The 23,662-nt window shown below is 37.1% G+C and overlaps 1 protein-coding gene, 1 long non-coding RNA gene and 1 other non-coding gene across 5 annotated transcripts; 1 reads left to right on the forward strand and 2 right to left on the reverse strand.

Annotated features, from left to right (window-relative positions):
- The first annotated feature begins 842 nt into the window (after window positions 1-842).
- Window positions 843-17,495, forward strand: aggf1 (angiogenic factor with G-patch and FHA domains 1). Of its 3 annotated transcripts, none has more exons than XM_088912407.1 (16): window positions 843-920; window positions 1,011-1,100; window positions 2,686-2,882; window positions 4,377-4,479; window positions 4,789-4,967; window positions 5,647-5,778; window positions 6,197-6,382; window positions 8,599-8,668; window positions 11,226-11,337; window positions 12,025-12,076; window positions 12,355-12,456; window positions 12,558-12,723; window positions 13,704-13,777; window positions 16,023-16,150; window positions 16,433-16,532; window positions 17,141-17,495. In XM_088912407.1, exons 3-16 carry the CDS (start codon window positions 2,700-2,702, stop codon window positions 17,345-17,347), a joined length of 1,794 nt encoding a protein of 597 aa, XP_088768533.1. In that variant the 5' UTR covers window positions 843-920; window positions 1,011-1,100; window positions 2,686-2,699; the 3' UTR covers window positions 17,348-17,495. The 3 variants fall into 3 exon arrangements, with proteins under 3 accessions (XP_088768533.1, XP_088768530.1, XP_088768532.1); XM_088912404.1 differs by lacking the exon at window positions 8,599-8,668 and adding an exon at window positions 9,940-10,276; XM_088912406.1 differs by lacking the exons at window positions 8,599-8,668; window positions 12,558-12,723; window positions 13,704-13,777 and adding an exon at window positions 9,940-10,276.
- A 329-nt stretch (window positions 17,496-17,824) lies between these two features.
- Window positions 17,825-19,881, reverse strand: LOC148837702 (uncharacterized). The gene is made up of 3 exons (XR_016090889.1): window positions 19,809-19,881; window positions 19,004-19,073; window positions 17,825-18,548 (listed from the first exon to the last, which is right to left on the reverse strand). It is a non-coding gene; the product is annotated as an uncharacterized LOC148837702 (long non-coding RNA).
- Window positions 19,146-19,273, reverse strand: LOC148837703 (small nucleolar RNA SNORA47). Its single transcript, XR_016090892.1, has one exon. It is a non-coding gene; the product is annotated as a small nucleolar RNA SNORA47 (small nucleolar RNA).
- Window positions 19,882-23,662: the final 3,781 nt, after the last annotated feature.

The raw sequence follows: 23,662 nt of genomic DNA on the forward strand, positions 1-23,662 counted from the left end.
AGAAGAAAATGTGGACAAAATGAAGAGAAAAAGAGCATAGCGACTACACAAGTTTGTATTTTTATAGCATTTTCCTTTCAGATATCCACAGAGTGCATATCCAGAATGGACAATATAGTAACAGATACTGCCTGCCAACGTTAATCCTATTAAGCTCTGTGCTGGTACTTTTGTGCTAGTGGTCCTGCCAATGTAATGTGAAAAAAGTATGAACAACAATGCTAATCGGTGAAAGATATCTTGAACCGAATCTTTTCCTGCATATTTATATTTCTTAGTACTATTCTATATAGACGCGTAAACATAAGAAAAGGGGTACATTCAACTAGCAAGTTTGTCCTGTATTAGTGAAGGGCTGTAGCACGTGTAACCTGGTGTGTACCATCACAAATGCATTAAAATCCATTTTCATCCATTTAAATTGCGAATACGAAAAAGTCGCAAACACCGACATTAGCTTTACTTTTAATATCAGCATTAGAATTTAATATGTTCTTATTTGTTTTAATATTGGTATCATATTCAGTAAAAACGCGTATGTTCAACTCAAGAAAAAGAATACACGGTGTTCGAATACTCACACCTCATAAGTAAAACTAGATTTTCGCACTGTGTCTTTTATGGTGCTTATTATTCTTATAAAAATAATAACGACTTTTTGTGACTGCCTATTGAAAGATAAACATTTGAATTTCTCCCGTGTGAATGGGAGACACCATAGAGCTTTGCTGCCCTCTTGTGGTAAAATCCTTTCTTGCGCCAAAAGGCACTTTTCTCGTGGAAACCCCAAAGGCAATGAAGAAATCATTGCGGACACGCGATTACAAAAAAGGAAGTGACGCAGTTCGTAATGTTCTTACGCTAGACAAACATGGCGGTCTTCGTTGCGGTGAAGTGTAAACAACGCAGCTTTTCAAACAGTAACTTTCTTTATTATAAAACAGAAAAAAATGACTTTGAAAAAGCAAAAGATGCGAGGTAGTTATGTAATGTTTATTTTCACTTTACAGGTTAATCGGCTTAGCGGACTTTAAGAGGGAACCAGACATTCGCTGCTTGGCTCCGGAAATCATGTAGCTTTCTGAGCAAGCGAAACATTGGTAAGATTAAAATGTGCTCTAATCACTGTTGCAATATGTGATGCATTAATTCATGTTAGATATTCAGTGCGTTATATTCGCTGTACAGTGGAAGTATAAACACTTCGTTCGGTAAACCACAAGTCGTTTGTTTTCAGTTCTATTTGTCACAGTGACCAATGTTCAGCTTCCTGCAGGTGGCTTAACATTGTATTAAAAGAACACCGATTACATTCACAAGCACAAATGTGGTGTGGGCACTGTGGCTGAGGTATCCACGTTTATCACCAACAGATGTTCTGTCCTTTTTATTATTCGTAGATACATCATCTCGTCAAAATGTAGTTATGCTTTGAATTCTGGTACTGTTTTAATGTACGGCTATATATTGCTAGATAGTCTTATGGTGTACTGCTTTGAAATGATGAAAAGGTGATCTATAAAATTAGTGTTAAGGGTCTGTAGATGATTTTTGTTAATGAGTTTCTTATTGATCTTTAAATTATTTTGGCAGCGTATTGTTCTTTGGGCCTCCATAAATCATATTGCATCAATTAAACTTTATGAATAGACTCCTGTTTAAGATCACTTCATTGGCCATATACAATTTATAATTTCTTGTATTAGGAATTTGTCTTTTCACTTGACCCCAACTTGCTCTCCATGAGACACACAGACAGGGAGAGAAGCTTGGGGTCAGAGCACAGGGTCAGCCATTTATACTGTGCCCCTGGAGCAGTTGGGGTTAAGGGCCTTGCTCAAGGGCCCAAAGGAGTAGGATTCCTCTGCCGGATGTGTGAGACGAACCAGCAACCTTCCAGCCACAGGCACAGATCCTTAGCCACAGAGCCACCCCATCGCTAAATACTACTACTAATAATAATAATTGCTTACACTTATATAGCGCTTTTCTGGACACTCCACTCAAAGCACTTTAGAGGTAATGGGGACTCCACCACCACCACCCCTCCACCACCACCAATGTGCAGCATCCACCTGGCCAGAACGATCACCACACATCAGCTATCAGTGGGGAGGAGAGCAGAGTAATGAAGCCAGTTCATAGATGGGGATTATTAGGAGGCCATGATTGGTAAAGGCCAATGGGAAACCGGGGACGCCGGGGTTACACCGCTGCTCTTTTCGAGAAACGCCCTGGGATTTTTAATGACCACAGAGAGTCAGGACCTCGGTTTTACGTCTCATCCGAAGGACGGCGCCTGTTTACAGTATAGTGTCCCCGTCACTATACTGGGGCATTAGGACCCACACAGACCACAGGGTGAGCTCCCCCTGCTGGCCCCACTAACACCTCTTCCAGCAGCAACCTTAGTTTTTCCCAAGGAGGTCTCCCATCCAGGTACTGACCAGCTTCACACCTGCTTAGCTTCAGTGGATTGGCAGTTGTGAGTTGCAGAGCGATATGTCTACTGACTAAATAACCTCAATAACATATGATTTAAATAGAACATATTTAGTATTTTAAATTTCTTGAATTACACGTTTATTTTGGAACTCTTCCCTGAAGAAGGCAAGTGATACCACACACAGAAATACTGTGTTGTTGAATTCTTAAATCTTGTCTAATTGTTGTCCTGTTTCATAGAAGTGAAGTTCAAGATGGCAGCAAATGGGGAGCAAGGCTCTGAGACTGAGTTGTCGGAACTCCGGCAGAAAGTGGAGACTCTGGAGGAGGAGCTGAAAAGCTGCAAGACTGAGCTGCGCAAGTTACAGAAGCAGCTTAATCAAACCGAGCGGCTGTATAAGACCACCGAAAGCTACAACAATGATTTACGGAAACAGGTATAAATGCAGTCTTGAGTTTTAAATGGAACTCATTGTCACTGCTAAGGGTATATCTTAGGAAAGTAAGAATTGGTATGAACTGTGTTATATATGATAATATGAGCTTTTTCTTAAAAGAAAATGCACTAAAATGTTTCTTCTTTAGAAAATACACCTTTGTGCACTTATGGCTTTTCCCATTAAAATTGCACTATAAATATTCCTCTGTTGTCTTTGAGATGCTTTTTAAATTCTGGTGTGAATCCCTTCTGTGATTGTAAGGACCCTGGCCTGTAATTTTTGTGTACCAGGGTAAAATTATTTGAATAGTGGGATGCACAATGGTTCATCTTGGATTTTTTATTGTAGTTGGACTCTGCAACAATATGATTTTGTATGTAACATAAGTCTAAGCTCAGAATAAAAAAAAAAGACTGGCAATTTCAGAGCATTGCATGAAACAAAGATTTTAAACTAAACATTACAGTTCAGGTATGTAAATAATACCCTGTTGTGTTAAATGTATTGGACATCAAGAGACTAAAGAGAATAGAAGCATTATGCAGTGCATTTCAGTATTTAGTTTAGGGTGTATAATGGAATTATTTTCAATAAATGTTGAATATGCCATGTTAATTTAAAAGTTGGAAAGAACTGAACTGGTCCAGTTAATGTATGTACCAGATTGTTTAAGGTAAAGCCTAATTTTTGTAATCTTGGTTAAATGTCCATTAAACAGAACCCAAGGGCACATGCAATAAATCAGAAATTCAGCAGTCAAGTTCTGCTTTTCAAAATGATTAAACTTTATTTTCAGAAGTGACTTCAGTCAGGTGTAATGTTTTTTACTTGCTACTCTAAAATTTTTAATTTGATGAGGCATGAAGGGGAGCTCTTTCGTTATGGAAAATAAGGCTTAGGTTGACATAGGCCTAGTAGTTGAACTGACTGTTGTGGTTTCTTTACAATCATTTAAAAGTGTTCCTCAAAAATAACTTTTAGAGTCTTGCAGGACATTTTATTCACTAGTTACTGTACAATCAGAATTTATAGTAGGGTGTAGTGCAGTGACAGATTTAAGAAGATTAACAATTTTTCTTAATGGTTCCGGATTAGGTTTGTTTTTCTTTTGTTGACATACTGAAAGCGTTTGATAGATTAGATTGGGGTGTTTTTTTATTTTTAAACTGAATTACCCAGGTGTATCAGAGGTCTGTTGACATTTTTTATACCCTATTTATTTCCATGTACAGAATAAAGCAGGCATATTTTCTGACAATTATTAGACACTTGTTTTGTTAGTGTTTCAGTTACAATTATAAGCATTTGACATGGTTGATGTTTTCTGTAAGGATGATGGAGCTGTACTTGTCAATGAAGAGTCCTTAAGTGAAGTTAAATTGGAATTACATATTAAATAATGGTGAATAAAAAAAACAATAAGAATAACCATAAGAATCTTTCTTTTGTTATATAAGTTCACTCCTGTTAATTTGATCTCATTTACATTAGGTTGATAATTTAAGCAAGGAAATTCATGATAGAAAAAAGAGGGAGAAAAACAGAGCGGACGCAGAAACGCAGACTGAAACTGCCTATTCCTGGACTGACTCTGGTAAATATGTTTCGTACTAAAATTTTGAAATGATGGGAGCAATTTTTCCTCACTATTTATAAACTGTGTATAATTAAAATCTTTATGTAAAGACCAAGTAGCTAGTTCATACTGTAAATCTGGCTCCATCGTATTCCATATAAATCTGCAATGCTTTAGCAATTGATTTTCTGTGGGGATTTCAGTAGTGTCTTTTTATGCTTTAAATAATCCATAATAAAATAGCTAAAAGAATCTGCATTTTCTAATAGTGTTACCAAGGAAATAAGGTTATTCTTTTGATTGGAGGTTTGCATTTTAATCTGATAGACTACCACTACTACTATGGAAGCTATTATCAGAGTGGGAATGAGGCAAAAGAATCAAATCCAGAGACACCAGAAGACCTTGTCACTGAATTGTATCCGAACCATGATACTCAGCCTGCAGCTCAACATTCCCAAGAAAATGTCAATGAACCAGAGAAGGAGACCAGTATTTCAGTTCAAGTATGTATTGTTGGGAGTGCGGTTAAGAGTGTGCTTTTTTTAATTCATGTTTTTGGAATTTTAACTTTTAGTCTCTCTGTACAACAATCCCTATACCAGTTAAAAGGACTAAACAGCAGTGATGGTCTTCTCTATGTTTACACAGGGTCATATTTATAATTTTGATCTTTGAGTCTGATTTGCAAATCTTGTTGAGACCTTGTGATTGGTAATAGAACCTTAGCACTCATGTTGCCTCAAATCATTTTTCTGAGTTACAGAAATATGGTAAGAGACTTCAAGCTGGATATGCAGCTTCATTGTTGGAAATACTTTGATGGAAAATGCTTTTACATCAGCTTTGTTTGAGTTATTGTTACTTTTTACTTGAAATGGGTCTTTGAATGTTCACTTTGATCTAAAAAGAATTCTATGCCTTTGGAGTCTTCTATGCTTGCTCCCTGGATATCAGATCATTCGTCTTTGATTTTAGTGTTGCTTCAAAGCTATTCCTCTTACATTTCAATCAATGTTTCTGGCATCCTATTTCTCTCTGTGCCTTTTTAAATTAGAATTGCTCATTGAAGTTTAGCAATTCATGTTAAGAAAAAAATATTATTACTTGAAAATGTAAGGTGAAATAATGTTTTTTTGGGGGGAAAATATTAACCATGTTTTATGTTCTGTGATTTTGAAATAGGAATCAGACAGCACCTCCATAGCAGACATCCTAAGAGCTACAGCTGAAGAGGCAGTCTCTCAGACGGGATTTGTGTTTGATGAAAACTCCGGGATGTATTATGATCACAACACAGGTTTCTACTATGACTCGGTACAAGTCTCACATTTGCTTAGGTTTTCTAAAGTTACATAATGTTTGTGAATTTGTGCATGTTATTAATGTTTTAGGGGTTCAATATAATAATCTGTGCTGTTACAGCCAAGATATCACCTAAATCTATTGCTAAATCATAAATGAACTTGAACTTTGATTTAGAAATGTATTGTTTTATGTAGTGTGATTAATATTTTAAGATACTCAGATGTGAAAAAACATTTTGAAAAGACATAAATGGATATATTTTTGTTCTGATGTAGTTCCATATGCTCCAATAGCATGATAGCCAAATAGCTTTAATAAAAAAAAATCTGTAATTTAGGGGTGAGACAAGTAGATATCTTAATAGATGATAATTTCTCAAATAATCAAATTACCCTTTGCAGCGAAAAAAATGTTTCTTTTTTGACAGACAAGCCAGCTGTACTATGATGCTAACACAGGGATGTATTATTACTATGATGCTGAAAGCGGGCGCTATCAGTTTCATTCTCGAGTGGAGGTGCAAGCACATCAGCAGAATTCAGAGCCAAGCCAGGACAAAAAAGGGAAGAAGCGAAGGAAAGGAACAGAAAAGGCATCAGCCCAAGATGTCAAGGTAGTATTCCATATGTACTGTGCAAAAAACACATGACACTGGAAGTTCTTTTTATGATAATTAGCTGTGTAACCTTAAGCATGTGGATCTGGAGCCTCAATATCAGAACATACTGTTTATTTGAATAGTACATTAATTTCAAGGTGAAAATTATATTTGAAAATGTATCTTAACTTGGATATTTCAGTATTGTGATATAGTACAGACGGCTACTTATATTGATGTGTAATTACACATTTGTACAGCTCAATTTTAAAGCTGGTTTATAGTTATCTACATTAAGGGCAACATAACACCAGCCTCTCAAAAACTGCTCTTCTTGTCAGTTAGCTGAATGTACATTACGGTATGCATAGTCCAGTGCATAACTGAATGACTATTATGTCTGAATTTGTCTGCTTTATTTATCAGAAGAATGTGGTTTGTGGGCATCACTGTTTCACAGGAGTGTCTCAGTTTTCAAAAAAACATTTTTTGAAGAGTAAATTCCTGATTAGGTGCATCTTTTAGGGTAATGGTCATACTGCGTGTGTAACTTCATGTTTGTGTAATTGAGGTATTGTTTCAGAAAGCAGTTTAGAAAAATGCATAAGAACGGAAGAATGGCCTCCCCCTTTTTATTAAGTTTGTAAATGTTTGACTTAAAAATATACAAAATGTTTACTGGTAGTACAGTAAGGTTTAGTATCTGATTTAGTTCATTAAAATTAAAAACAGTGAGTTGCTACTTATTATCCTGATGTTTTAACGGCTGCCCTTCCATTATGTCTCAAGACGCACATCTGCAATGTAACGGTTAATGATTTTGAAACGGGCAAGAATGGAAGACAGACCTAATAATCCTCTTTTTTTCAGTTTTCTTAATATATGGGATGTTGAGAAATGACAAGAGGAAGAAAAAAAATGTCTGTTTGATCATTGCGCAGGAGCTGTCAGGACCTCCCTTTGCTGGAGCAGTATAGCGCATAAAAACTCTAATTTCTGTTGTGTGCAGTACCTAACAAGTATTCCAGATTGAACAAGTAGATATTAATGTATTGTCACCATTTACTTAAATTTCCCTGTCAGATGCCAACCACTATTGATAATGTAAAATCCAGTGCTTTTTGTAAAAATCTTTTGTTATAAGGTCTGCAGATTTGCGGTCAGCTTGATATTCACTTTAGTGACTTGAGTTTAACTTTCTTTATCCAAAAAGTCATAAAAGTTAAACTCTATAGTGCACTACAGATTTAGACAGTTTTTTTTTTCAATTTGCCATGACGGTTAAGTACAATGTACCAGAATTATGTTTGGTTGGCCCAGTAGTTAATATTTCTGCCTTGCAGTGATGAGGCACTGGGTTCAGTTCTGGACCTGGGGTGTTATCTCATGGAGTTTGTGTGTTCTCTCCTAGTTTGAGTTTCCTTTGGATGCTGTTGTTTTCTAGGTTAATTGGCTTCTGGGAATATTGGCCCTGGTGTGAGTGTGTCTGTGTTTGCCCTGCGATGGACAGGTGTCTCATACAGGGTGTACCCTTGTTCCTATTGCTTGCTGAGATAAGTTCCATAACATTTATCATAACATAACCATAACATTTATATGCTGTGCGTTTCAGAGTACAGGTTTTGTTTTCAACCTTTACTTCCTTAAAGCCTTTACATGGGGACTGTTGTATACAGACAGGTTGAGGGAGCTAAATATATTCAGTCTACATAGGAGGAAATTGTTTGATGTTATATACAAAGTCCTACAGGGTATAGGTAGTATAACATGGGGATTGTTTCACGCTCAGTAGCACAAGGACATGAGGTCACAGTTGGGAACTTATGAACAGTTGGAAGCACTTCTTTACACAAAGAGTTGTGGGTGTCTTGAACAGGTTACTCAGCTGGGTTGATTAGGCCTAAACTTTAGTCATCTTTTAAGAAATGGCTTTGGTAAAATTTTGGATTCCCTTAGCTACTTAACCAATATGGGTAAATCTTATTTGCAGTGTTTTTTATGTTCTAATGCCTGTTACAAATGTAGGATTAATGCTACAATGCAAGGAAACATGAATTTGTTTTCTCAGTTTTATATTCACATCTCTTTCAGCTAGTCGCCGCTAGTCGTAGTCTATATCTCCACAGCTGTGCTATCCCTTAATATTTTAAGTAATGGTTTAGTGCTGAATAAAATAGCCTGTCCTTGTCTCTCCAATGTATTTTATTACTTGCAATTCCTCCTACCTCTAGGTAGAAGTCCTCACTAAATCATTGGCTAACATGAAGATTTCCTCTTTTGGGAGAATGACTGCAAGTCAAGGTACACCCGTTGTATTACCATTTGCCATTTCAGTAGAAAATCTTCATGTTAAACTGATGGTAGTAAATGTGGCCGTATTTTAATACCAAAACCCAGTATTGTTTTGTGCTGAAAAATAAGATCTCTTCAAAAGAAGATGGATTAGGGGTTGCATTGTTTAATTTCTAAAGCTCACGGGCAGTTAGTCACACTGGGATTGTATACATTATCACTGATTTTGGTGTAATGCAAACAGTATGTTGTTGACCTTTAGTAGGGGAAATAGTTGCCATGGCTTTGGCAGCAGATGTGTTATAAACATTGAGGAATAATTGTGACTTTGTGGTTTACAGCTGATTAGGATTTGACTATTGTCCTGTGAGACTAGCATACTAAAAGATAAGAGCCTACATATAACACAGAGGTTTTTGTAAATGAGTTGTGTGACAGATGCAGCATTAAAGCAGGAAGTAGCATTCTTTCGAATAGGCATAGATTTATGACTGCAGCATTATAATGTATCATGTAACAAGGGCTCTTCCTGCTGAGATAGAGACCTGCCTTTTATTTTCTGATTGGAAAAGTCTGCTCTCGAAAGAGCTGTTCTTGTGATCTTGGAGCGTGCACTGTACTTCTCAGTACACTTTAGAGCTAACAAGGCTTTAACTGGTAACTCCAGGCATTGGGCAAGATTGCTTTGTTTCTGACCTGGAGTCTTATCTGTAGACAACAGAAAGGGGTCAGTCTTTTGAGAGCATGTTTATTGTTTGGTTTTGGTTGCACTTGGTAGTGTAGATTACTGATTGTGGCAATACTCAATGAATTAAAGTCTGTACAGATATGAAATGTATAGTCCATCACTTTGGTATTGTGAAGATAACATTCATTCATGCAGAGCACCTTATCAGGAAGGAAAATGTGTGTAACAAGATATAGATATAGTATGAAGGACATTGTACAAGGTTGTCATCCAAATTACTGGTAAGGACATGTAGAACTTTTTATTTTATGTTTTAATTTGTAGTCTATGTAGAGAAACAACCCCTTGATTACTGTAGAACACTTTTACTACTACAGCAACAGTAATTTAGTTTACTTGAAAACCTGAGAAACCGTGAAACAGTGATGATCTCAATTATTTGAGTACATGTATGATTACATGTATGAGTCTTTTCATACAATTCACAAAATACACACAAGAGACCAGACACACAAGCAGTAATCTTATATAAAAAGAAAAAGGAAAGTGGAAACACATCTTTTGGACTAACCTGTGCAAAGTCCTGTATTAGGAGCTCAGAACTGAAGACTGGAAGGCACAAGGAGGAGTTTCTCAAGAGGAACTGGCCGAAGGAAAGAGATTGGAACAAAAACGAAAGAAGATGGGATTGCCTACTAGAGTGAGAGATGAGAGTCCTGAGAGCCACATCTCTAGTGTCTTAGGGAAGAAAGATGTTGAAATGATGGAGGATTCAAATCAGATTACGCAGGGGAGTCAAAGTGATGATGCGGAGACTGAAGCAGAGAGTGAGCTGGAAGAGGGAGAAATCACTGAGTCTGAAAGGGAGGAGAATTCTTCTGAAGAACTAACGGCCAGTGACTTTAGTGACCAGGAGGATGACCCGGAAGGTGAGAAGAGGCCTAACTTGTAGAATTGTCAGATACCCAACATTTTTAACTCCCTTGGGAACACAACTCAGTTTTAATCTGCTGCTGTGAAATACAGCTGCAATTTTCATAGTAATATTTGCAAGTTTGCCATTCTTGCAGGTGAAAGGTGAAGTGTATACAATCCCAACTGTGCAGCTGAGTCATTTTTAATGTTCAAGATATTAATATTGCCTTAAAATAGAAAGTTGGTAATTACAAATAGAAACAATTTTCTAACTATTGAGATGAGAATTTCTCCTCCACCTTTAAACAAAAGGGATGTTCAAAAAGCTTTATATGAACAACGAGTATGTCGCTGAAAATTTGGTTCTCAAGATGGTAAAATTTTGGTATTTCTAAATTATTCAATGTCTTTAAAAATGTAGAATTAAAAAAAAATAGAATAGCCTTGGTATCAGCTGGGTCTAAGACATTTAAGTCAATCAATAGTTAACAGCGTTATTCTGGGAGTCCAGTTGTGATGCCATGCAGATTTTATTAGCTTTCTGTGGGAGAGGGTGGGGTTATACTAATCTGGATGAACATTTGATTGTCTCCCAATAAGAGCAATTACAGCTTGCTGAGCATCTGCTGGACAGATCACAGTCATTACGATGTACTTTCCCTATTTTATAACTGCTACAGTTAACATGGATTTCATGCAAAAAAAGAGGATAGGCCTTAAATGACAGTACATCTCTGGAAGGATGTGTGTATATTTGTCTTGGCCATGCCAAAAGTACAGTGCTGGTCTGGGTTGAACAGAAGCCTGCAATTACAAATTAGTTACATAAATGGGACATAACATTAAATCCTTTAGTTTTATTTTGGTAAAGTTGGACATTTATACTTAACAGTCCTGGAATTCTTGCTTAGATTGTAAAAATACTACCATTTTAGTATTGTAACTTTTTCATCTTTTTTTAAGCCTGCGAAGAAGCATGGCCACCGTGTGTGAGAGTGACTGTTGTCCGTTCACCAGTGCTCCAGACTGGGACTTTGTTTATCATTACTGCAGATAAACCAGCCACAATCGGGAGGTAATGTCTACTGTTGTGTGGAAGCCACTTTACGGTATTTTCTACCGAGTGAAAACAGTCCAATCCTTTGCGTATAAAGTTTGAAGAACAAGCCGAGTGATCACAATTTGTCGGAAGACATACAGTCGATGGCTTTTCTTAAACTGTTTCGCTCATTGGAGTGAAATGTGTTATACATAGATTAGGGCAGGATCCCTGTCAAACGTGAGAGAAGTTCAGGTAGGTAGCCGAGTCAGCATGCATAGGCCGCAAAGGACCAGGTAAAGGTTTATTCCATGCTGAAAGGAAAAAAAAAAGACAGCTTTTTGGCACGACAATAAAAAGGACACAACGACAAGAGACGTTTCGGCTGTTATCTTCTACTTTCAGCACGGAATACACCTTTACCTGTTCCTTTGCAATCTTGAGAGATGTTGCTACATAGAAAGTCATGGCTACCATGTGTCAATCAACTGTTTCACAAATTGCACCCTGTAACCTAATGAAACTGTTTTCATTCTAGTTTCAGTACAGCACGATACATATGGCGAAATAAGGCCAAACAGGACTAGAAATAAACCAAACTAGGCTTGTAGACTTCATTTTGCATTTGAGTTTAACTTGAGTATGAACTAATATACAGCAGTTAACAAGAAAGTTTAAAGTCAGATTTGCTTCAATTTTTTTAAACGCGGTTTGTGTTTGCAGAGAGAAAGAGATGGAACATACTATAAGAATACCTGAAATGGGTGTTAGTAAGGTAAGATTTGAATTCATTGTGAGCTTGAAATGTTGCAATTAGTTTTTATTCCCTGATTTTCAATGCTGTGATATACAATTTGTACATTTTATGTTGAACAGATGTACCTTGTGTAGGCAGATGATTGATAGATTCGTTTTTGATGATTTGACCATCTGTGGCAATAAAACATTACTCCTGATAAAAGTAGTGAAAGTGAATTATGTAAAATTAAGAATCAGTTTGTGGATTAGTTATAATCCTGTAATGATGAATATACTGATGACTTGTTGCTTTAGTTTCATGCAGAAGTATACTTTGACCTTGACTTGCAAAGCTATGTACTGGTGGACCAGGGAAGTCAAAATGGGACAGTCATAAATGGGAACAGAATTTTGCAGGTAGGAGTTCATGAATTCTGTTTTCAATATATGTGTTGTAGAGGCAAAGTTTTTTTTTAACAAAAAATAGTACATGAACTTAAATTCTGCTTTGCTTCTAGCCTAAATCTAAATGCGAGCCCTTCACTTTGACACACGGGGATGAAATAAAGATGGGGGACACAGTTTTATCTTTTCACATCCACACTGGGAACGAGACGTGTGATGGATGTGAGCCAGGGCAGGTCATAGCTCACGTGAGCCGCAACAAGAAGGAAGAGGCAAGTGGTGAGTGTTGGTGGGCAGACTCTCTCGTAGTTTCCTTTCAAACCCATTTTGAAATGCAACTTCCTAATTCTCCCACTGGAGAAAAATCTTCCAGTCTGATTTGATTCATATTGACCCAACAGAAAATTACAGCAAGAATTACAGAAAATGACACACACACCATTAATGGAGAGTGTTTTTAATGTTTCCCAGGACATTGCAAGAAATGGAACAAATCATGTACATATTTTTTATTTTGGCATTTTTATCAAATATTAAAATTGAAGAGCTCACAGAAAAAAAATGGCCACTTTTTTAAAGAATTATGTAAAAAAACACGGTGGGTACTTTCTAATAGTAGAGTAAAACAGTTCAAGTACCATTGGCATAGTGTGAAAAGTCTTAGCTGCCTGTTAAGCCAAAAGTGGACGTGGCTGGTTACTAGCAGAATGATTATGCTGCTAAATGAGTGGTACACGAGACAACACTGAAATTTTAATATCCATATAATTGTCTACTGCATTTTGTTAATAAGCTAAGCTTAATCAAGGAGTTTACAACTTATAATTACGTGTATACAGCACTTTGCATCCCAAAGGATCGCAAAGTGCTTTACATACAGGACGTGACTCATTTCATCTGCCACTGAAGCAAAGGGTGATGCATTGCAGCAACATCGTTCCAGCAATCTATGTACACAGCAGATCAGGTGGAAAAACAAGAAATTGCTGGTTTTCCCCTAGTGAAAATGAACTAGAAATGTTCATTTTCTTTGTTCTTAAACTCAATGAGAATTGTTGCTTGCCTTTATTATTAAATGTAACCAGTCACATTTCACTTTGCAAATTTACCCTGGGTGCACATGTATTTTTGAATTGGTTTGATGACTGCTTCAGTACTGTTACTGTCTGTCTTATCAGCTTTCCTCAAAACAGTTCCCTCCCTTAATCGTGTTAATTTTAAAGTTCCTGTCTAACTCAGTGTTTTATTTATTGGACTAGTACTAACCAAAGAAGATAAGGAAATCCTACGACAGAAAGAGCTGAAGCAGATGAAAGTCAAGTATGGATTAAAAGTACGTTGCTTTTATGAGAGCTTAATCGAAATGTTATCTGATGCTCTTCATGCATACAATAATACAAAAAATTGCTTCTTTGGAACACAAGGGCTTCTGATGATCCAAATGATTTGTTCATTTGATTTTTAGCTTAACCAAAACACCAGCTTTTAGAAATGGAAAATATTAGCTTTATGTCTGTGGTGAATTAAGACTTGTAGTGATCACCACACCTCAGTTTTCCAAAAATGAATTCATGCCATTGTGACAAAGACAGCCCTTAACATTCTGACCATCCTAACTTGTACTGCTCATGGATGATGGCATACAACTGTTATTCTTTCCAGGATCCATCCTGGATCTTAGCTTTCTTAGACTGTTGTTCTCTTTCTGGGGAAGACTGAATGGAATCCATGCACCCTCAGGTCTTCCCCAGTCTCTTCTCTCATGTACAGTTCCTGCCACTAACTCATCACATTCATTCTTAGATCATGAACTCTCCACTTGCCATAGGAACATTCACATACATTCTGATTCCATCGAAGCCAGCCTTGCCTCTTCCTCTTGCATCTCTCTCTCACTACTTTTTTCCATGTTTACTTCTCTTTACTCTCCCCGCTGATTCTTTTTGGCCAGGAGCACTTGTTTAAAACCTTGGCATCTCTGACACAGAGACAGGTTTACTGTTTCTGTTTCCCTTCTCTCTTTGAGATGGCCTATCTGTGGCTCTTAATGCATGGGGTGTAATCAGGACCTAATTTGTGCGGTCTAGATTCCTACCCTTTCCTCGTTGACAAGAATATAGACCAACTGCTTGGAGGGTGGGGGACTATTTTCTCCCACTGGGAGTTTGTTTTCCTCTCCTCTGAACCCACATGGCTTATTTTGTTAACTGCTATAAAAAGCTGTAAAGTGCTCTGTGGCAAAGGGTTGTGAATGGTGCTATAGGAAATAAAATAACTGAAGATACACTAAAACCTTCTCTAACAATATCACACTCCTCCGGGTGTTTAAGCCTCCTGCCAGCCCTGTTTCTTAGCAGCACACATACTAATTGGGCCTGCCCAATGAACTACCACAAAACTTGCCTGTCAAGAGCCTGTGATTCCTGTAAATAGCTAATGTAGCTTTTGCTATATCTTCAGATTTTCATAGTTTTCAAAATCCGACAGGCCTGCAAAGCTGCTGGATCTAACTCTAGAACCCCTATCCATGAAGCCTTCTTTTGCTCCTTTCTGGCTGGAGCATAGGCGCAGACAGAATCCGCTTCTTACCGGCTGGTCTTATTAGCCTACCAAATTGTCAAAGGACTGGTGAATTCCAAAGAGCCTGTGCTTGTAGCTCCTCTCCCTCTCTAGGAATTTCACTTACTCCAAGTGCTAAGAACTCGGCGGGACCATCTTTCAGTGATCTGGTGGCCATCTTGGCTCAAGGCAGCACCACTGGGCCTGTGTTTTGAGCCAAGATGGTGGCTTCTTCACAGAGTCACTTCTCACTACACATCACAGGCACTTTATTTTTAAGGATTAATACGTGGAAATACATAAGGTTGTTAGTTATGCTTTTAAATGGGGATGTTCTCCTACCTTCAGTCAGAGTGAGATGGCAATTAAAAGGGCTCATTGTCAATTATAAAACAAGTGTGAAACAATACAATTCTAAATAATTAAGATAATACAATACTTTTTGTGGATATAGATTCTGACATTTATAGTAACAATATACAGTTTACGTAAAAAGAATGGTGTAGTTTAAGTTTCAAGTGTAGTGTAATAGTTTATTTTTATAACATGTTTTGATTCTTAACATCAGGACAATAAGAAAACTAGCCAAGAAAATTGTGAATGGTTTCTGTTACAGGGTATTAATTTTGCTCGTGAGCGTGGTCATGGTTACAAAAATGCCAGTACTCATTTTGAACCAAACGCAGTCTCCCACTTATAGAGCCCAACTCGTGTAAAGGGGTAACATTACTACACCACATTATTTTTCAACTTGGTCACCATCTTTTGCAATACATTTATCATATAATTCTTGAAGTTTCTTGATTAAATATAATTCCATGGTTCTTGCAGATGTTGTGCTTGGCTTACAGAATGAACGATGTATGCTACTGTGCATAATGCGTTCCTTAATGATAACACCATGAATGTACTGATACGTGGAAGCTATCATACGTAGTTTTCAGCTCCTAATTTAATTGTTTTTTACATAATGCAACAGAACAGATTGTGTGTAATATCTTGTAATCATCAATTTATAGAACAGCGAATATGAGGGAACCAAAGCCTTGAAGAACTCCAAATACAAGGACCGGGCAGAGAGGCGTCGTCAGACTGTTGGTAGTGAAGGGGCTTTTCAAAGAGACGACGCTCCAGCTTCAGTGCATGTGTAAGTGGTGAAAATGTAAAATGCAGTGAGGTACAAAAAATATTTAAGATAGTCCATGAAGCTTTTCACAGACTGCCAGGAATTGATTAGGAATGATTATTCCTTCAGGTCTTTTGATGTGTTTTTTGAAGGGTTAAACTTGAGTGACTATCTTATGATGACTGCTGGATCTACCGGTAGTGATCTTGACAGCCGCTATTATATTAATCCTGTCAGTTACAAGGTAAACGTCACAGTCATTTTGAAATTTGTAAGTGACTCAGCCTTTCAATCCTCTTGTAGGGAAATCAGTGACGGTAACAAAGGACGGAAGATGCTTGAAAAGATGGGTTGGAAGAAAGGAGAGGGACTGGGCAAAGACGGATCCGGGAGAAAAGATCCGGTAAGTCTTTCCTAAAAGGATTATGCAGAAGCAGTCACCCGCTAAAGAATCTGTCACAATCGGCTTTTCTAAGGCTTCAGGTCTACTGTAAAGTACCACTTCACCAAATACACTTACCTAGTGACGTTGAAAGGTCAGCCAAAACAGAGTAGTGTGTTGTTACTGGAATATTTTTCTTTAATAGAAAGAAAATGGGAATTTTGTGGCAGTGAGCAAAACTGCTAAACAGGAACAAAAATCAAATATATTAAATGTATGAGTTAACCCAATGATGTAAAAATGTTTATGTACGTAAGAGTAGCCTCCATATATATTCACTTCCTTGCTGAACTCTGAACTGTAGTTGGTTTATCATTAAATCCAGGTATATCTTGATATTTTTTGTACAAATGAAACAAAAGCTACAATCTAAAAACATTTCTGAGGGGATGTACAAATGTATCCATACCCCATTCACACCACAAAATGGTGATTGCTGTATTCATATGCTCTTCAAAAGGCTCAAGGAGGTGTTTCCTGAACTTTAGCCTTTAATATGTTCTGATTAAATGTTCTAAATTTCTACTGAGTGAAATTCAACTACAATTGCTTCATTTCTCATTCCATAGATCCAGTTACAAATCCGAAAGTCACAAGCTGGACTGGGTATCAACGCTTCGTTATCTGTTGAAGATGTTACACTGCAGAAATCCAAAAACCAGAAGAACTGGGATAAAGCCAGAGAGAGATTTTCAGACAGCTGCCAAACCAACAAAAATTCCAAAAACAAAGTAAATCCCAGTGCTAAGTCTTGGCTAAAAGGTGAAGCTGAATAAATCACCCACCAGCAGATGACGTTTTTTTGTTCTGAACAGACAAATTAACTGCATGCCTGTACCTTTTAATTAAAAACAGACTAAATGAGGCATCCACTGTGCGTATTTTCAGCTTAATATTTGATGTTATTAAACAATTGTAAATGGATGAAAGCCTGCTTTTCTCTAATGTGTGAATATTCTCCAGGAAGAAAGGTTTTATTGTTATAGGCCATTTTACAGGCTGAAGGAATTTGAGATGTAAGAGGTCTTTATAAATGTATTCATAAATTTAAGATTTTATCAAACCATATTAGAAAAAATGAAATCTTGGTTTACAGTATGGCTATTTTCCAAATGATCTCTGCTGTAGTACACTCTTTAGGGTGGTGGTTAATAAGTCTACCTTTTAATTTGATCTTTTGTACCTATATAATAGCATTTGTTGCCCAGTCTTTATTGACTGGTTGTAGAGTGAGTTATATTGATTTTTGTAAAATGACAAAAGATTTTAAGACTGGGTTTTTGGACAACCATTTTTATTTGAGGAAAATGGGTACATTGGTAGTGACAAGGTGTCTGACGTTTTATTTAATTTATGAAGAACAATGTTCACCACATCAGCCTTAATGGTCTAGATTTAGCCCAAACTTCAATGGACCTACCAACACTAAACCCACAATCTGATAGTAACTTTCTATAAGATGGTGTATTTATTGTTTGTGTACATCCTATATCTTCTGGCAAACAGTAAGCTACCATCAAATTTTTATATTCTTGTTCACAAAGGGGCTGGCAAACTTTGATTTTATCGAGATAAAGGCTGCTAATACTATTCATAACTGGTTCTGTGGTCTCAAAGTATCTTCCAGTTTTTCAGTACAAAAAGTATAATTGTGGAAAAATGGCCTATGCTACCTCCTTTAATCCAGTATTCCCAGTAAATCAGGCTATTGCAGGTAATATCAAACATTTTCAGAAATTAGTTTTCAGATTTAAAATTGTAAATTCATAAGCCTTTCATTTGTGGTGAGATTAGTTTTGCAGCATAGCAATTTATTCATTTTAAGGAATTTTTTTTATCCCTTGAGGGATTTTGACAATATTAACTACACAGTGTGATAGAAAGGGGGTAATTCTGGATTACTCATGAAAATCACTGTGCTAAACCTAATATTAATTGTTCATTTTAGGAAAAATTTCAAGAACCCAGTGAAGAACTCTGTAAAACAAAAGTGAAACGTTTTTTGAGTTATATTTCATCTGAATTGTCTTCAGTCCTAGGAAGTTGTAACCAATTGCCGATGCCTTCTCTGTCCTCTGCTGTTGCCTGTTGCTTTCATATATAAGCTATGAGTGTAAATAACGTTAATTTTGTAAAAACATAACATCCTACCAAAATAAGGACATACAATATCTTACCGCATCTTTATAACTAGTATATTTAATTGTTTGTCACAATAACGTTTTACGTCTAAAGAGGCTCCCGAGAAACACGTTCAATGTCTTCTTTTATATTTACGAATATGATATTTCAAACCCCTCAATAATATGGTGAGTAGGGTTGAATTTAATTTAATAAGTGAAATGCTGTTGATCTGAAACTGCACAACTCGATAAACGCACTTAAGTGCAAGAGGTTCTTTAATGGACAGCTGAAGAAGCTGCTGTACTTACCCAATACAGTAATCGTTTTAAACGGAAACTTCATGGACGATAATGGATTCCACGGACCCAGTTAACAAATCTGTAAAACAAATCACGGCATTAATTTGGTTGCAAGGAGGCTTAAAAATAAAAATAAAATTTGAGTAACGTGTAAGCAGACGCAGCAACGCTCTGTGCATGGTATTATCACAGAACAGGAGGCTGCAACTGAATCATTAGTTTTGGAGGTTGTAACCAGTTAAAGCCGCACAGCTGCTGCTCAACCTTCTCAATCCTCCGGCATTTTCTTCTAATATATGGGATATATAAAATCGGACTGCATTTTGTAATCAGTGACGGCAAACGCGTGTGAGCCGTAATCTGAGAATCGACTTCTTCCAGAAGAGGCTCGAGTGAAACCAACTGTTCACCGGAAACCAGAGTTTATTGACCATTTCACTCGTAGGAATAATTTAATAGTAGTATTGATCTTTAATAATATGGCTTACGTTTTTGATGTTGGAGCACAGATAAAGTAAATGCACCCAAAAAACGTACAATATGACAAGAATTTCGGTTTACACCGTAATGAAAAAACAAATACACATAAGTGAGGTTTCCTGCAAGCAATTCCCGTATATTTTGCTAGTTCAATGAGATGTTTTAGATCAATATAGGTTAAAGCTATAAATTGTATATTTAGGCCGTGTCCATTACTACGGTTTTTATTGAACTTGTAGTTCTAACATCGCCAATTAGCAGCACAAACACGTTTACCCGTTTAGTTTATAATTTAAAAACCGAAGTTAATAAATTAAAAGTGAAGACTACTTACAGAAATCTTACGTCAAATAACACATACCGATTCTTTGCATTCTCTTCTCATGGAAGACACGTGTGCAAACGTCGCAACAGTGCGCATGTCTCTTCTTTTATTCTTGTGAGGCGTGTGACGCAAGTCGGGCGTACGTGCGCCACCTGGGGGATCATTTTATATTTTTACGTAGCTAACTATAGGTCGCCTCAGATGAAAGAAGCAAAAAAAAGACAGAGACTCAATGCCAAAAGCTTAAAAGCATAGTTCTAAAATGATACTGTTAGCCTTCTGAGGCACAGGAGACATGAAATGTTCAACCTTTCATGTGTATTCAGTTTTAGGATTTTGAAATACAGACAAATCTAATAATAATTAATAATAATATTTTTCCACAAGAACATTAGCAGGAAAATTATTCAAGACCCTGAGCTCTAGACTACCAAACTGGCTATGTGGGTCCAATGTCCTCCTTTTGTTCAGAACTGTTCTTATGGGACAGGACAGGAATTAAATGAAATACTGTGATGTTATTGAAGTTTACAGCAAGGTAAACAGTCTGTAGAAATTTCAGTTAGTATAAGAAAGGTCATGAAGATTAGGGACTGACGCACAGAGCTCTTGCCCATTTAGAATGTGGAACTGATGTTCCTTTTATTGCTATTTACAAAGCAAATCTCAAATCCTTTTGACTTAAAAGGGCTCAGATAGTCTACCCATGTCCAGCCTCATCCCCCAGGCCTGAGACTACTTCAGTTTTCTGAGAAAAAATGTTCTCAGCTGTGTGCAGAATATACAGTATACCATATATTACAGCCCAATTACAAAACAACAAAAATTCTAAATTCTGTTTCTTAAACGTGGCGAAATTGGAAATTCTCTGTTACTTTTAGGATAAGAGTCCTGAAACTTAAGGCACGAAGTCAGCAAAAACCGCGGTCACCAGCAGGGGGTTTATATTTTAGTTGCATCATAGCGCGGCTCAAGGTCTTACAGACTTCATGCAGAACCTTGAAGTTAAGAAAATAATTTAGTACTGGTTTCTCCGACTAACCGGGAGCCGATGGACAATTAACAAGATTTATTATTATTATTATTATTATTATTAATAATAATAATAATAATAATATTAGTGATGGTGGTGGAGATAATCAAAATCAATGTACTTGATCAATTAACCTCCCGGACTAGTATTAGTTTATTAAGGGACAGCCACTGTGAGGACTGCACTGTATTACTGTGGTGCACTTTGACATCTGTTAAGACAAACGTACCATAGGTATTGGATTAACAACTGATAATTGTGTAGACATTAGCCCTCAAACTGCATATTATTATGTGATACGACGGACAGCCAAAGCACGCCCTGTCGTCAAGTTAAAGGGTACAATACTAGGACCTCAAGCCAAGCCCAGTGTTTTTTTTTCTGAAGCGGAAAAAAAAACTGTTACTGCTGCACCAAGTTTTAAGGATTGGCATCGCAAGCAACAAATAGGCGAGTATGAAAGGGAAGAGACTCACCGAGCGTTTGTAAGATGGCAAGTTTTCTTCCCGATAACATGAATGAAAGAAAGAAGATTGAGAAGGAATTTAACAACGGACCTTGTGGACAGGTAACACCAGACCATTTTATCGTGTTTTCAATATACAGTTCGAAACGGAGCAAACTGTCAGCATAAGCACTTAACAGCTGTTCATCTAAATTTCTGTCCAAATGCTTTTGCTATAGAGCCAGTAGGAAATTTTGCGTTAATTGTAACAGAAAGGTTTTTAAACTCGGAGCAGCATGAGGTATTTGTTGTGTGATATGTCTTGGTATATATTTTAAATAGCTTTTTCCCCTCTCCTTAGAATAGATAATATGAAATAATAAAAATATCCATCCTAAACAATGCGTGCCATGCAGACGTGATTGTTCGTGCTTTATTCTGCAATGTATTTTGCTTTGTGGCGATGTTTTGTGGAAATTGGATCTCAATAACAGGCTACACGGCCAAAAAAAGTAGGTTTCCCGAGCTACCTGTATCAGTCTCTTTGTTAAACAACACAAAAGGAATATGTATAGGCAGTGAATCACCTTGCATGAACTGAGTCACTTACTGTACAGCTAACAATATCTAAAAGATAAGTCAAACGTCAGCAAACACTTCACTACTGCTAGTGTAAACCAGTACAACGCAGGTACACTCATTGGAGTCCATTCACTTTAAATTCATTTTTTAACTGTTCCACCAGCGTTTAAACTGGAGGGATCTGCAAAATATCCCAACACCAGATCTGAAACCATTCATAACCAAACGAAGGCAATGATTGGCTTTTCATTACGGAAAAATAGATTCGTTAAACCTAAAGCTAATTATCTTATTTGTGTAATAATATAGTAGTAGCAAATCCAACAGGAAAATACATTAATGTGGTTATGTTTTGTAAAGCACTTTGAGACCCCGTGATATGACAAGTAATTTTGACAGGTTTTGCCTAAGATTATTTTAATATTATATAACACACAATACAGGTGTATTGTGTACATATTATATATTTAGTTTTCTAAATTAGTCACATTGAAAAATGAAAACTTTTTCATTTTGCGTGGGTTGTTATTTTTCTTACTTGTGTGATAGAATGCACATTTAGTAATATAGATTAATGTCATCCTTACTGTGCCCACAGGTGGAGTGATAAACATGGTACATTAAATTGTTTTAAACAATTGTTATAAACCATTTGTCTGTGATAAAGTATGTGGTATTTCACTAATGAAAAAAAACTGTGTTACATACTTTTTTAATTGTGTAAGAAAAACAAAATAATACAATGAACAGAAAATGCAAAGCAATAATATTTTTAAAAGTAGAGCCCATAAAAATGGTAAATAAATACATTTAAAAATTCTGCTAGTGAATAGGTCCTGTATTCACCACTCAGCCCTGAAAAAAGTTTTTTTTTGGTTATGCAGTAGTTAGTAGTTGCATATCCTCTGGTTGAAGAGTGATAGTAACTTGGGAATCCTCATGGAGATGGGGCAGTCAGGGGCCTAGGGGTATTGCCACAGCAGCTTGTCTAAGGGCATTCCATATTTATTTACTGTAGATCTTCAGCACAGTTTGTATCCATGGCATAGTGGGTAAGGATCAATCTTTCCCTGGAGCCACTGGAATGGTGCTCTGTACATCCAACTGTATTTGTACATTTTAAGTGAATTTCATGGTGCATTAGACTTTTAGAAGAAGAGAAACTATTCTCGCTGTAGATGAGGGATGTCACAAGTCGTTAGGCTATTGTATAGAAAATGAGTTGTAGTTATAGATGAATGACTAAAATGACACCATTCATACAGTAAGTACATACGTGTAGGTGTGTCAACTCCAGTTTCTTGGATTGATTATGCTTTGGGCTGGCACAGTCTGGCCTAATTAATTTTCCCCTAATTATTATTTTAATTAAGTTAGCCATGTCAACCTGCAACTTACAATTGCAGCCCACTGAAGCTAAGCAGGTGTGAGCCTGGTCAGTACCTGGATGGAAGACCTCCTGGGAAAACTAAGGTTGCTGCTGGAAGAGGTGTTAGTGAGGCCAGCAGGAGGCGCTCACCCTGCGATCCATGTGGGTCCTAATGCCCCAGTATAGTGACGGGGACACTATACTGTAAACAAGCGCCATCTTTCGGATGAGACGTAAAACTGAGGTCCTGGCTCTCTGTGGTCATTAAAAATCCCAGGGTGTAACCCCGGTGTCCTGGCCAAATTTCCTATGCCTCTTAATAATCCCCCTCTATGAATTGGCTACATTACTTTGTTCTCCTCCCCCCCCATTCCGACGGCAGGCAGGGCGACGCGCTGGTTGGAGTATTCTCGGTCGCATTTAATGGCAACGTC

This window comes from Atractosteus spatula, chromosome 3 (genome assembly GCF_055471065.1).
Source record: "Atractosteus spatula isolate fAtrSpa1 chromosome 3, fAtrSpa1.hap1, whole genome shotgun sequence".
NCBI lineage: Eukaryota > Metazoa > Chordata > Actinopteri > Semionotiformes > Lepisosteidae > Atractosteus > Atractosteus spatula.

Bases quoted from the DNA above. Each gene is read 5' to 3' on its own strand.
- aggf1 (XM_088912404.1), top strand. From the start codon at position 2,700: ATGGCAGCAAATGGGGAGCAAGGCTCTGAGACTGAGTTGTCGGAACTC. The intron at 10,277-11,225 runs GTGAGAAGAGGC...TCTTTTTTTAAG, and splicing joins CCAGGAGGATGACCCGGAAG to CCTGCGAAGAAGCATGGCCA. The intron at 16,533-17,140 runs GTAAGTCTTTCC...CTCATTCCATAG, and splicing joins GATCCGGGAGAAAAGATCCG to ATCCAGTTACAAATCCGAAA.